The sequence below is a fragment of the Palaemon carinicauda genome, chromosome 15 (genome assembly GCF_036898095.1).
Source record: "Palaemon carinicauda isolate YSFRI2023 chromosome 15, ASM3689809v2, whole genome shotgun sequence".
Taxonomy (NCBI): domain Eukaryota; kingdom Metazoa; phylum Arthropoda; class Malacostraca; order Decapoda; family Palaemonidae; genus Palaemon; species Palaemon carinicauda.
Window position 1 is genome coordinate 63733715 of NC_090739.1, and position 15056 is coordinate 63748770.

The 15056-nt window shown below is 38.1% G+C and overlaps 1 protein-coding gene across 4 annotated transcripts in view; it reads left to right on the plus strand.

The window, feature by feature from the left end:
- Positions 1 to 15056, plus strand: part of LOC137654645 (glycerate kinase) — a 94838-nt gene that overhangs the window by 41175 nt on the left and 38607 nt on the right. For 2 of the 4 annotated variants that reach the window (XM_068388464.1, XM_068388465.1), the window contains exons 2-4: positions 2786 to 4067; positions 4653 to 4777; positions 8848 to 13660. In XM_068388464.1, the coding sequence (XP_068244565.1) occupies positions 2835 to 4067; positions 4653 to 4777; positions 8848 to 9025 (1536 nt within the window). In that variant the 5' untranslated portion in view covers positions 2786 to 2834 and the 3' untranslated portion in view covers positions 9026 to 13660. Of the gene's footprint in view, positions 1 to 2785; positions 4068 to 4652; positions 4778 to 8847; positions 13661 to 15056 lie in introns of those variants that run through there. The other 2 variants (XR_011046671.1, XM_068388463.1) reach the window with 2 other exon arrangements.

Genomic DNA, 15056 nt, shown 5'->3' on the forward strand with positions numbered 1-15056 from the left:
AAGACGCTAGAGGCGGTCTCGATCCCGATTTCCGAAAAGATAAAGACTTGTCTGACTTGGTAGAAAGACAATATCAGCCTACGAGAGGGTCTTCCCCTGGCAGTTCAGAAACCCAACCACGTTCTCTTCTCGGACGCATCGGACTTGGGCTAGGGCGCGACGCTGGACGGTCGGGAATGCTCAGGTCTGTAGAACTCGAGTCAGAGGAGCATGCATATCAACAGCAAGGAGCTTTTGGCGGTTCATCTGGCCTTGATAAGCTTCGAGAATCTCCTTCGAGGCAAGGTGGTGGAGGTCAACTCGGACAACACCACGGCCTTGGCGTACATTTCCAAACAGGGAGGTACCCACTCATTGACTCTTTACGAGATCGCAAGGGACCTGCTCATCTGGTCAAAAGATCGAGGCATCTCCCTAGTAACGAGGTTCATCCAGGGCGACTTGAACGTCCTAGCGGATTGTCTCAGTCGGAAAGGTCAAGTAATTCCAACCGAATGGACCCTCCACAAGGATGTGTGCAAGAGACTTTGGGCGGCTTGGGGTCAACCCACCATAGATCTCTTTGCAACCTCGCTGACCAAGAGGCTTCCTATCTATTGCTCTCCAGTCCCAGACCCAGCAGCAATACATATAGATGCCTTCCTCCTAGATTGGTCACACCTAGATCTTTACGCATTCCCACCATTCAAGATTGTCAACAAGGTACTGCAGAAATTCGCCTCTCACGAAGGGACAAGGTTGACGTTAGTTGCTCCCCTCTGGCCCGCGAGAGAATGGTTCACCGAGGTACTTCGATGGCTGGTAGACGTTCCCAGAAGTCTTCCTCTAAGAGTAGACCTTTTACGTCAGCCACACGTAAAGAAGGTACACCAAAGCCTCCACGCTCTTCGTCTGACTGCCTTCAGACTATCGAAAGACTCTCGAGAGCTAGAGGCTTTTCGAAGGAGGCAGCCAGTGCGATTGCTAGAGCGAGGAGAGCGTCTACCATTAGAGTTTACCAATCGAAGTGGGAAGTCTTCCGAGACTGGTGCAAGTCAGTTTCCGTATCCTCGTCCAGTACCTCTGTAGCCCAAATAGCTGATTTTCTCTTATACCTGAGAAAAGTTCGCTCCCTTTCAGCTCCTACGATCAAGGGCTACAGAAGCATGTTGGCCTCGGTCTTCCGGCATAGAGGCTTAGATCTTTCCAACAATAAAGATCTGCAAGACCTCCTTAAGTCTTTTGAGACCTCTAAGGAATGTCGTTTGGCTACACCTGGGTGGAATTTAGACGTGGTCCTAAGATTCCTCATGTCAGACAGGTTTGAGCCTTTACATTCAGCCTCCCTGAAAGATCTCACTCTTAAGACTTTTCCTGGTATGCTTGGCCTCGGCTAAAAGAGTCAGTGAGCTTCATGCCTTCAGCAAGAACATCGGGTTTTCGTCAGAAAAAGCTACTTGTTCTCTGCAGCTTGGTTTCCTAGCCAAGAATGAGCTACCTTCTCGTCCTTGGCCTAAATCTTTCGATATTCCTAGCTTATCGGAGATCGTAGGCAATGAACTAGAAAGAGTATTATGCCCTGTTAGAGCTCTTAAGTTCTATTTAACTCGTACTAAACCTTTACGAGGCCAATCTGAAGCGTTATCGTGTTCGGTTAAGAAACCATCCTTGCCTATGTCAAAGAATGCTTTGTCATATTTTATCAGATTGTTAATACGAGAAGCTCATTCACACTTGAGTGAGGAAGACCGATCTTTGCTTAAGGTTAAGACGCACGAGGTTAGAGCTGTAGCAACTTCCGTGGTCTTTAAGCAAAATAGATCTCTGCAAAGTATCATGGACGCAACCTATTGGAGAAGCAAGTCAGTGTTCGCGTCATTTTACTTGAAAGATGTCCAGACTCTTTACGAGAACTGCTACACACTGGGACCATTCGTAGCAGCGAGTGCAGTAGTGGGTGAGGGCTCAACCACTACAATTCCCTAATTCCATATCCTTTTAATCTGTCTCTTGAAATGTTTTTAATGTTGTTTTTATGGGTTGTTCGGAAGGCTAAGAAGCCTTTCGCATCCTGGTTGATTTGGCGGGTGGTCAAAGTCATTTCTTGAGAGCCCCCAGATTAGGGGTTTGATGAGGTCCTGTTGTATGGGTTGCAGCCCTTGATACTTCAGCTCCTGGGAGTCTGTCAGCATCCTAAGAGGATCGCTGGGCTCCGTAAGGAAGACAGACTTACAAGGCAGAGTAATCGTCTAAGTCGACTTCCTTACCAGGTACCTATTTATTTTGGTTTTGTTATATTGATAACTGTCAAAATGAAAAAACTCTTAGCTTATACGATGTAAACATATTTAACTCTGGTCTCTACCCACCTCCTTGGGTGTGAATCAGCTATTATATATTCACCGGCTAAGTTAAATATTTAAAAATGATATTTTAATTATAAAATAAATTTTTGAATATACTTACCCGGTGAATATATAAATTAAACGACCCTCCCTTCCTCCCCAATAGAGACGCAGTGGGATGAGAAGAAATTGAAGGTTTTGTTTACATCCAAGAGTGGCATCTGGCCGACAGTTGGCGCTGGTGGGCACACCCGCAACCTGCATAGCGATCGCTCGCGAGTTTTTTATGTATGTGTCTGTCGAGCAACAGAGTTGCAGCTATTATATATTCACTGGGTAAGTATATTCAAAAATTTATTTTATAATTAAAATATCATATTAGAGTATTTTTAAAATTAAATTTGTGATATTTTAAGATTCTTGATACTGATGTTATTTTTTTTTTTTATTTTTTTTAACAGCCAGTAAGTCCGTTTTTGTGAAGTTGTTGACCTTGGAGAATACTATGCCATGGCTGCTAAGCTTTTTGGGACCAGCTTGTGTGAGAATTTTGCAAGAATAAGAACAGCATTTTCTGAAGGTATAATTTCTGTGCAACCACAAGAGCTCATAAAAAAGTTTGTAAAAAGAGAAAATGAAATATTGATTATTAACAACAAAAAGCATGAACTTCATCACAATGTTTACATCGTGGGGTTTGGCAAAGCTGTGATGGGAATGGTTCGTCCATTGGAGGATTTACTAAAAGATTCAGACTCATCCTCTCACTTGAAGGGTGGAATTTTAAGCGTGCCTTTTGGAATACAAAATACCTTTTCTAATAGGTCTCATCTGTTACCAGCAAGTGACTCTGTTATTGAAATTTTAGAAGGTGCCAAAAACAATATTCCAGATGGAAATGCCTTTAAATCGGCTGAAAAAATTTGTTCCTTGGTACAAAACCTTAGTGAGGAAGACCTGCTGATTGTTCTTATATCAGGTGGGGGTTCAGCATTATTACCTTATCCCCTTCCACCCACAACACTGGCAGAAAAACAAGATGTTGTGAAATCACTTAGTAGAGCGGGAGCTGACATAATTGAACTGAACACTGTAAGGAAAGCTTTATCTGCTGTGAAGGGAGGGAAACTAGCAGCAATGACAAAGGCACAGACCGTATCTCTGATTTTGTCTGATGTTATTAACAGTCCTCTTGATATGATAGCTAGTGGACCAACTGTAGTTAATAAAGATCCAGTCGGAGCTGCTTTGAATGTTTTAAAGAAGTACAATGTGTTGATTCCTGATCACACAAAAGCTAGTATAGAGAATGTCACTGCTTGCAGTCAAGAGTTTCCTCATGTTACAAATGTTCTGATTGGTAGTAATGAGACAGCACTAACAGCTGTTGCTTCATCATTGATGGAAGTAACCAAAGATAAAAAATGTTCAATGATTCTTTCATCATGTCTTCAGGGTGAAGCTTCTGTTATTGGAGAGAAAATGTCAGAACTTGCTGAAGCAGTAACAAGTGTTATATGTGGTAGTGGTAATACTGACGTGCTGAGAGAGACACTATTTACCAATTTGTCCATTTGTAGTAAAGAAAGAATTAGAGTTATAGATTTATTGGAAAAGGTTTCCAAAGATAAATCTCCTGTTTGTTTTATCTTTGGTGGTGAAACGACAGTTCATGTCCATGGGACGGGACTTGGAGGAAGAAATCAAGAGATGGTGCTATCTTTCAGTATTCATATGGAAAAGGTAAGTGACTATACTTGAAATGCATTTGTTTATAGGTGATAGTGGAAGGATTTTAGATTTATGTTCACACTAATTTATTTCGTGGATAATAAAGTGTATATAATATGAGGTTTATGATTTCAAATAAAAAAGGTACTCATTAAGGTCAAGGTGATTTTTATGTTACCATGTGTTGTACAAATAGCTTAGCAAGTGGCTAAGAGTAACAATGCTACCTTAGAGTATTCTGTTTTCTTCCTCATTGGAAAAGTTGCCTTAGAATATTGATTTTAGTAATTGGTAGAAATTTTAGTAAAACTGTTGAATAGTCAAAATCAGATTCAGAGTGCAGTTAGTTAGTTTGTACTTTTCTTTTTCATTTAAGTGAATTTTTTTTATTAGATGTTTGCAACGGTTATCTTCCCCTTTCTTTATTTTTTTTTTTCTTATACTTGGAATAGATAAAAGAACCAGAATAACTCTTTTTGCCATTCCTCTGATTAGGATATTTGAAATGCGGAAATATATATTTTTAAAGGTGAACCCCTTTTAACCTTTCTCCCCAGTTCATACCAAAATGTGTACATACTCTCAACTATATTTCAGGCAATGAAAGAGTCTAGGTTTACTGGGGAAATTTTATTCCTTTCTGGTGGTACAGATGGTATTGATGGCCCAACTGATGCAGCGGGTGCTTTTACGTATTGGGTCTCCACATCTCCAGGCTTCAGGTACTGTAGGTTTTATACTGTTTAAAGGGGTTTCCAGCATCTTAAGAGGAGTTGGTATTAACATTTGTGTGATTATTAGAATTTATCTTTTTTGAAGTAATTTGTCATATATTTTACTCTGCTATTTATCACTTTTGAGACGATGTAAATACTTAAAATTATTCTTATCCACTGACTCATAACTGCAAATTACCTATTCCCTGTTGAAATAATGATACCGTTATGAATAGAATATAAGCTGAAAATACACTTAATTGCCGACGTTAATTTTGGAGCTCATGACAATATTTTCATACCCTGTGGCATTACATGAACACTATGTAGAATAGACTGCTAAGTCATGTTTCAAGTACAATAAAAGGAATGCTGCCCCAAAAACTGAAATGTTTCTCCCAGTCTTCTTCTTTAGCATTTTCTGTTCATTTATATTTTTAATAAACTAAATAAACTAAGTAAACTACTTCTAAATTTCATTCTGCAGTCGGGCCTGGTTAATTGTGGTTTCGGTTTTTTGCGGCCAAGGTGAAGGAAAAAAAATTCTTTCTGATGATTGTTTACCCAATGTTAAGAATTTTATTTCTAATAGTTGGCAACAGCATTGGGATGGCCAAAAACAATGCAATACTTATTAAAGAAAAATCCTCATAAAAATCGTGATAAAATTCAAGCTTGGCGATGATTTCAAATAGCCTGCGCTCCTTTACACTGGGAGCGCTGCGTGCCACTCTTCTTCTTTAGCATTTTCTGTTTATTTATATTTTTAATAAACTACTAAATCATCTATAGCACTAAATAAACTACTTCTAAATTTCATGCTACAGTCGGGCCTCGTTAATTGTGGTTTCTTGCTTTGGGGTTTTGTATTTTCGCGGCCAAGGAGAAAAAAAGAAATTCTTTGTGATGATTGTTTACCCAACATTAAGAATTGGATTTCTAATAGTTGGCAACAGCATTGGGATGGCTAAGAACAATGCAATACCTATTAAAGAAAAATTCTTATGAAAATTGTGAAGAAATTCGAGCTTGGCGATGATTTCAAATAGCCTGCGCTCCTTTACACTGGGAGCGCTGCGCGCCACTACCTATCTCTACACCCAGCTGGTCCTAGCTCTTTCTGTACAGTGTATATCCATTTACTGTGGTAAAAAATTACAGCTATATTTGAAATAAACCGGATTTTGATTAAACTGGTGTTTCACTTAACTGTATCCAATAATAATGCATGTAATATTCACATTTTAGTATCCTATTTATAATTGAAAACATAGCAAATTATAATCTCATTCATTGTTTACATTCAAAACAGCTGATCAAATCTGCGCAGTCCATCGTCAACCTATACTGTATTCACTTTCACGATATTATCCCGCTGATATGACCCTTCACTTTCACAGAATTACCTCACTGATATAACCTGTAGTTGCCAGGTTCTCCTTTTGGCCTCTTTTGTAGATTGGAAGAACATTCCCTAGTTTCCATCTTTGTGGTGCCTTTCTTTCGTTGGCTGTCTTTCGGAACATTTTGTAAAAGTGTTGGGGTTATCTCTTCTAGTTCTATAATCTCTCTTGGATGAGTATCATTTGGACCTGGTGCCTTAGACTTACTGTGTCCTTTTATTTTCTTTTTGACGTCATCCATTGTAGTTGATGGTTGTAGTCTATCATATTTGATAACTGGTTCGGGAAGGGTCGCTGATTCTTCCCTAGTGAATAGTTGTGAAATATGCATTCATCAGTTCAGCTTTTTCCAAATCATTTGTTATAAGATTACCCTCCAAGTCTCGTAATGGGCTAATGTTGTTTTTGATTGGTTTTCTACTGTTTACATATGCAAAAAATTCTTTTTGGTTTCCTTTACTAGCTGAAGCCACTCTTTTTCTCTTCATTGATCTTTGCCTTTCTAACTAGTTTATCTACTTATTGACTTCTTGTGCTTTGAAATTTCATGTGGACCTATTGACTTATGTTTGCTCTCTCTACTTCTTATTGCATTGGCTATTTCTCTGTTGAACCACTTGGGTTGTGGAGTTCCATTTGATAAAATTTTTCTACGCAGTATACATTTGCCCCTTTTTTTCGTTATATATTTCTACAAAAGTAATTGTATATGGATGTTCCCTGTTTCGTTGTATTCTAAATTCTTGGTGTATTCCTTCAGTTTTATCCAGTTACTATGTCTGCAGTCTAGCTTTTTTATAATATTCCTTTCTTTTAGATGAGGAATATTTACCTGAAACTTAACTATTCTGTGGTCACTTTTGCCAATATCTTTGCCTACTGAAACACTGAATACTAATTTTTTTCTGTTGTTAGCACAATATCTAGTATGTTATTTCCCCTGGTTGGTGTATCGACCCACTGATGAAGGAATTCTTTGTTGACAAATTTTAGTAGTCTATGTTCCTCTGTGTTTGATGTAGAATTCTTAGAGTCCCAGTTTACTGCTGCATTCAAGTCTCCCATTAGGACTGCTAGCTTATTGTTATCTTCTTGTCCAAGTTGTCTATACAGCTCTTTGTTCTGTTCTTGTGTTTGATGTGGTGGTCTGTATTTTACTAGTATGGACATGTTTTTCCTATGGTGTTGACGTTTGCACCTGTCACTTCCCATTTGGTTTCTAATTTAATTTATAAGGGTTTAAGTGATTTTTAACGTAGAGCATTACCCCTCCACTTTTTTTTGGTAAGGTGATCCTTCTTGTAAAGCTTGAAACCTGGGATTTCGTATTCTCCAATAAAATCCTTTGGTTTTTTTTTTTTTTAATATAGGTCTCGGTAAGGCCTATGACATCTAGCTCCCCACTAGCTATCATTGCCCTGAAGTTTTCAATTTTGTTTCTGACTTACTGATCATTGAATTGTGCCACTCTGAGGAAATTTTTTAACTTTTTTTTTCTCTTCGCCTGTGGCTTTGCTAGTTTCTCTGATTTACTAGTGTTTTAGTTTTACTTTTATCTGCATTATCCAAGTTTTCTACCAAATTTCCTCTGATTGTAGTTTGAGTATTTTTTAAGGGTCTAGTTTGTTCTTGGTCTATTGTGTCTTAAGTAATTGTACAGGCTGAGATTAAGTTGATTTCTGTTTACTATCTTGCCTTCTTCACTAAAGTGTATTCCATCTCTTTGTATAATTTCCTTTTGCCATGGAAAGTATCCAAAAAAACACAGAGTGAGTGAGTGAGTGAGTGAGTGAGTGAGTGAGTGTGTTTATGTGTGTGTGTGTGTGTGTGTGTGTGTGTGTGTGTGTACTGTAGGCATTTGTTGTTATCATAACTTCTTAGATTTCCCATGAAGGATGTTAACCTAAAATTTTGGTGGCTTGTTAATTAATCTTCATGCAAAAAATGAAAAATCTTCTTACCTATAGTGTTATTAACTCTTTTACCCCCAAAGGACGTACTGGTACGTTTCACAAAAGCCATCCCTTTACCCCCATGGACGTACCGGTACGTCCTTGCAAAAAAATGCTATAAAAATTAGTTTTTCATACTTTTTGATAATTTTTTCAGAAAATTCAGGCATTTTCCAAGAGAATGAGACCAACCTGACCTCTCTATGACAAAAATTGAGGCTGTTAGAGCAATTTAAAGAAAATATACTGCAAAATGTGCTGGGAAAAAAATAACCCCCTGGGGGTTAAGGGTTGGAAATTTCCAAATACCCCGGGGGTAAAAGGGTTAATATATGTTAAACTCGAATCTGTCTTCTATCATGCTCTTAACGCTCATTTGTCCCTACCATTATTATATCAAAGTACATTCAATGTTGTAGTGAATATTACATTCAAAGTACAATTACATTTCTTGAGTGAATATTTGGGTGTGGGAAAACCATCTGTAGAGTTTATATCGCCCATTATCTTTGGAATTATACAACCATAGTGTGGTTCAGAAATTAAGGACAATGGATAAAGAGGTTTTTCGTGTACAATAGAGTGTACAATATTTAGATACCTGATATTGTATAGTCATAAATTTCATTTAGCTTTTTGAAGTACAATAGAAAACTTAAACTCCATAATAGTTTATTTTTATATTGATTTGACTCTAGTGAAAATATTTTTTCATTTTCAGATCTCAGCTACAGGAAGCTAAACAGCAAGACTTGAATCCAAACAAATATCTACAAAATAATGACTCCTATACTTATTTTAACCTCTTAAATAATGGTTACTATTTACTGAAACCAGGACATACAGGAACGAATGTCATGGACCTTCAGATCCTCCTGATTTATCCCAGATCTGGGTAGCATGAATAATTTCAAGTTTAATTTTGTTTAGGCTATTATTGTGTGAAACTGTTAAAATCAATACAGTGACATGATGTCTTAAGTTGCAATTAAATACAGTATAGTTACGCTGTATATGGAGAACAATATTAAAGGGCAAGAAAATCAAGCATAAAATAAGCAACAAGTGCCCCACCCTATACTCAATCCTGTACATTCTTGGTGAAAGGTAAGTGAAGCGTTATTGTAGTAGATTTTATAACGTTCAGTATTGTTTGTTGATGGACCTTATGCAACCTGGCTTTCCATTGACAATTCATGTAATTTGAAATACTGTACCCTCAAGCTAGTTGTTTTTGTTTTTCTATGAGGATACAGTAGTTACTTGATATAATTTATTTTAATATTTTATTACTTTATGGCTAAAATTTAAATAGGTCTTTGGCAGCAAATGAGAGTACTGCTTAAGCTTGTGAGCCTGTATTTAATGAATGAATAAACATCATACAGGCAACAAAGAAAAACTTTCTTCATCTTTTGGGCAACCAAAAGTCTTTGCTATCTTTTCTATCTTATGGAGCATAAGATAGAAAAGATAGCAAAGACTTTTGGTTGACAAATTTAAAAGGAAATAAAGGCCATAATTCTTTTGTGACTAGGGAAATGATTTCTGATTGCCATGATTATAGATGTACAGTACTCTTGATCTTTTCTTTAACTGTGCCTATTCCAAGTTTGTTCCTATGCAGATATAAACTTCCTGGTCATTTATATGGGGTTTACTCCTAATTTGATTTTCTACAACCAGAAGACGAAAAACAAGCCTTACTGGTAACTATATAATAGGTTACTAGGCAACTCCAAGGCTGGGAAGGGCAGCACTCACAAGCTACTGTGGGGCCGAGTCACTCTTCTCCTTGTGGCAATGAGACAGATCTCCCTCTCTATTCTACGATCACGATGACTCCATATTGGATTACCCTTTCAGTGATTTATATTACAAGTGGTGTTGCTAGTGTTATGCAGATTTGCCCCCACCTGTGAAGGCCTCCCTTGTGGTACCTTCATGAGGCGGATCAACCTCCCCTTTGCCTGAACTGCTGTGTTAAGTTGTGTTTTTATGAATCCCCAAGAGTTTTGTAGGAATTGGCTTGCCTCCCAGTGGGAGAAATATCTCGCTTGTAAGAAACGAGCCAAGAGGGATAGATCCCCTTTCTCGTTTTCTTCCTCGAAAAATAATTAGTGTAAACCCCTTCCTATGATGCATGAAATTCCCCAGCCTGATTCTCCTCTGTGACTCCGGTAACCAAGGATGACGACCTTGATTTTCTTGCACTATAGATTAGATAGACTTATGTGTTATCGCCTTTAGGGCTTAGCGATCACGAATCACTACCTAAAAATGACCCTTTGTCTTGGGCCCTTGGACTTACGGTACCCCGAGTACAGTATACAGAGCTTACAGTATACCTCCCACTAGTTACTTTGTGATGAGCCTTTTATTTCAGATTTCCAGTGCAAGTTGACTAATCACTTTTGGAGGTACAGTATCTCCTATAAAAGTGGTAAGTTTTAACTTCGTTCTCGATCAAGAACTCTTTGTAAACAAGTTGAAACTGCTGTTTCCACGCGTATCGATTCATCCCTATTGGAAGGTTCCTACTTTACCCCAACTTGTATATAAGAGTCCAGCTTGAATTCTCTGGGTAGGTCCCAGAATTCCCCCTTATCTTTTTATGAGGTCATTCAGACATCCTCAGGTGTGTCCATGCCAGAGACAGGGTTGGCCGATCTATCAATATACAATCGTGTCATCCCTTCCAAACATAATTTTAGGAAGGGGAAAGTTATCACCGTATCTATTAACTTGTTGACTCCTCGTGTTTCGACTGCTCGTATTACTATATCTCGGCATATACGTGTACAATCAGACGTGTCGAAATGCTCCGCTATGTTTGTCCGATTATATCACAGAATGCAGTGCCATCTCAGAGCGTGATGCCATTTTGTCTCACCTGCAGGATATACGATATGATCATGCAGCCCTCCTAAGCATGTAAACATGCAGGTGTTAGCATTGATCATATGCTCCTGTCAACTTAAGTTGATCATCAAATAGCCTCTACCTCATGACCCCAGTCTTGTTTGGAACCTAATCCGTCTGTGAGACGAAACAATCCTAATCCTAATATTTGGCCTAGGTCAGCACATATTAATATTTTGAACTTATCTAATGATCCTAAAGCTTATGAGAGAGTTAATAGCGGCACTCAGGCTACGGATAGAACAACATCTTTTACTTCTTTTCAGAAACAGGATAGAAATAGGGGACTGGAAACCTTGCCCCCTTTTCCTCGGGTGGTAACACCCTCCACACAGTGTTCTACCGTCAGGAGGGCACCATAGACATGCTCCTCATAGGAGGTGTTTCAAGTGGATTTCCCCTGAATCATATTTTTCTTTACATGGATCAAGCTCTGAAAGGGCATCCCTGCTATTCTCTCTCATTCTTACGAGAGTAGAGATTCCTACCACAGGTGCAATTATGACTCCTCCTGATCCTTTGCACTGCCTCCCACTCATTGTTCTTATGATGGACGAGAATACAAAGATCTTCACCGTAAAGTTAAGTCCTCTAACATAGTTCCTAAACAGAGGGAAGAAACATCTTGTTTAAGATAAGAGTCACAACGTAAGTCTAGGAATGAAAGGTAAGAATGACTGGCTGTTTTATCTTTCCTCAGGATCCAGCAGTTTGTGACGTTATGTAACTGGATTGGACTCTAAATTCAGGGAATTTACACTAAAGTAACTTTTCATTACAATTATATTGAAGTATCTATCCCATCTTTCTAGTCAAGGGGGAGGATGCACACTCATTTTTCATATAATACTCATATATTCATACTTCACATCACCAAGGATATAGATTCACCATTGACTGCTTACCAGTTCTCTTGTAGGAACCTAGAGGAACATCTTCATGCTCAGGTAGTTAGGAGGTTGACAGGAGTCATGGTTTTTGCTCCTCAGCAGGACAAAATTACATTGATAATTCCTAGGTTAGTTAACCAACCAGATTGGTTATGGGGGAGTCTCCTATTAAAGGTCGATGGTTTGTGTTACTTGTAGGAACAATTCAAAGTAATCCGTATTTTTCCCGACTACATAATTGTTATGCATCCTGTGTGAGACACGCATTTTAGCCTTATGTCACGCACTCAAGCGTAATTACCAAAATCTCATACCTTGACAAAAATAGAAAAAATTTTTAAGACACGACGGGACATTTGGGAACTGTGTATTTAACAATGGAAATTTAGAATAGTTGCTTTGATTTGATTAACCAAAAGGACAACGTTGACAGGGAACAAGTGTCTTAGTCGAGCAGTTGGTGCTGTAATTTATATTGCATATTACATATACTAGAACAGGAATTTTGAAATGTGATTTATTTTGAAATTTGATTTATGGATTATTTTCTATGTGAATATGGTGAAAATTATCATGAGCATTCCTGTACCAAGAACTACAATTATTTCCTCATTAAACTCTACCCCAAAAACATGTAGAGGACATATTACACAAAGGAAGAAATTATTGGAGAAAATAAAAAAATGATCACCTTAACCAGATACAGTGGAACCTCTACATACGAACGTATCTACATCCAAATTTTCCAACATCCGAAGTAAAATTTGAGCAATTTTTCGACTCTACACCCGAATTTTATTTCGACACACGAAGTAAGCAATTTTCGTCGTATCGGTTGTATCCGAATTTTTCGACACGCGAAGTACAATTCGAACACGTTCCTACTCTACACCCGAATTTTTTTTGACACCTGAAGTAAACAATACCCGTGCACGTAGATGGTACTCATAGCGCCGGATGTATTTTTTATTTCCGCTGATAGAAGGCAGCATTTCTACCTCAGAGGGACCCTCAATTAGCGTGGCTTGGGATATTCCTCTGTTCTCGTCGGCTTCGTGTGGTTGTGCCCTGTGCGTTCTGCTATTAACTGTGTTTTAATTGTGATTTTTTACGTTCATCCTTTTACGGTATTTTACGTAAATCATGAGTCCTAAAAGGCTTAGTTTCGCAAGTGGTAGTGGTAGTGGTGAGAAAAGGAAGAAGGAAATGCTTTCTTTAGAAGTAAAGCAAGGAATTATTGAAAAGCATGAATGACGCAGATGACATCTTGGAACTCGTCGCCGAACATCACAACAAACTTACTACAGAGGAGCTCAAGGAACTCCATGCTATGTCTGAGCACTTGAGTGATGACAAGGAAGGGATGGAGGAGGTAGAACATGTGTTAGGTTCGGCGCAAATAAAAGAGGTGTTAGGAAAATATCAAGACGTGGTTAACTTCATCGACAAATACCATCCAAAGAAATTGCAGGTTTGTCGTGTAGGTGCGCAGTTTGATGATGCTTCCCTAACTTATTTTCGAAACATTCTGAAAAGCTGTACCAAGCAACTTTCTATCCATAGCTTCTTTAAAAAACTAGGAAGCGAACTCGTGATGAAGAGGAAGGAAGTGGTTCAAAGAAAACGGCAAAGAGTGAAGCGAAAGAAAGTGAAACAAAGAAAACAGCAAAGATTGAAGAGAAAAAAATTCAATCAATTTTAAGTGTAGAGTGAAAGTGATTAAAATTAATCATCAAAAAGAAAAAAAGAAAATGTAAAAAAAATATAAAATATAAAAATAAAAAAAATAAATAAGCTAAGTTAGGTTAAAGCTCACTTAGTGTAAGTTAGAATAAGTTACGGTATTGTACGTTTATCGTAGTCAACCTCTCTACCTCCTCGCTGCCCGTCCGTCTCCTCTCTGCGTAGCAAGACCAACACCTGCGCTGGACTTTCTAAGGTAAAGTGACGCTAAAAACCCGTTTCTTATTTATTATTTCTTGATAACTATTCTTTTTAAATTATCTAATTTAGAGTGCATATTGTCATGTGTAATTATATGTAGTAATTTATTAAGGAGTTATCATAGGTTTTTGGGCTCAACCACGGATCAATCCTATTTCAATGTATTCTTATGGGAAAATTCGTTTCTACATCCGAAGTCGGTTGTGGAACGGATTAAATTCGTATGTAGAGGTACCACTGTATATGGATTAATTTCTTCATTATATCTGTTGCATCTAGTGAATTTTTAGAAAATAATGCCACCAGAAGCTTCCAAATTCCCCTAAAAAACCTTAAAGTAATTTTTTTTTCTTCAGGGGGAGGGGGTTGCTACGACTACCAGCAGTGCTTTGGGCCCTGGACCTGACCAGGGGCACGATAGCCCTTGGACCCCGGATTAGTTATCTCACTCATTGATATCAGAAGGGGTTGACGCTGTGTGACTAGATTAAAGGTAAAATTCCTTGGCTGTTTCCAGTGTTGTTGAAGTCATAGTCCATTAAAGGTCTCAGGGTTGTATACACTATGCAAGAAAAATATAAATTACTTGAAAAATTTATGATTGTAAAAGTAATTTGTATTTTTCCTAACCATTCAAACTTGAGATCTTTAAGTTACATTGCCTACAAGTCTTGTTATGCTTCTTCCATGTCCTCTTTGGACAAGGATCCCTTTGTACCATATAAAAGCAAATGTTGACTGACAAATACATGCAGCAAAGATTTTATGATGTCAAATCTCAAGACTAGCAGAGATACTCTCTTGCTCTTTGATTGACAGGGGATCAACTTAATCCTCTTCTTTTGTCCCTTACATTATGGATGGTCTCAAACTCCCTTGATGTTCATAATGCTCCTCCTTCAAAGAGTGGACTTCTACTGTATTGAAATTTACTTGAAGACAAAAATTTCCTCGTACTTACAAAGAGATTCTGTAAGTGGAACCTGCATGATCTCGTGTACTTTATGTAGATCCTCACTGCCCTCACAGGACACAGAAGCAGGCTATGAGGATTTTTGGTTGCCTCCTTTCGTGATGAAACTGAAAAGAAATCGAACCTAGTCACTGATTGATGGGTTCTGGTTTTTTTGCTATAAATTCAAATGACTGAGAACGAGATATGCTTCCACCTCAT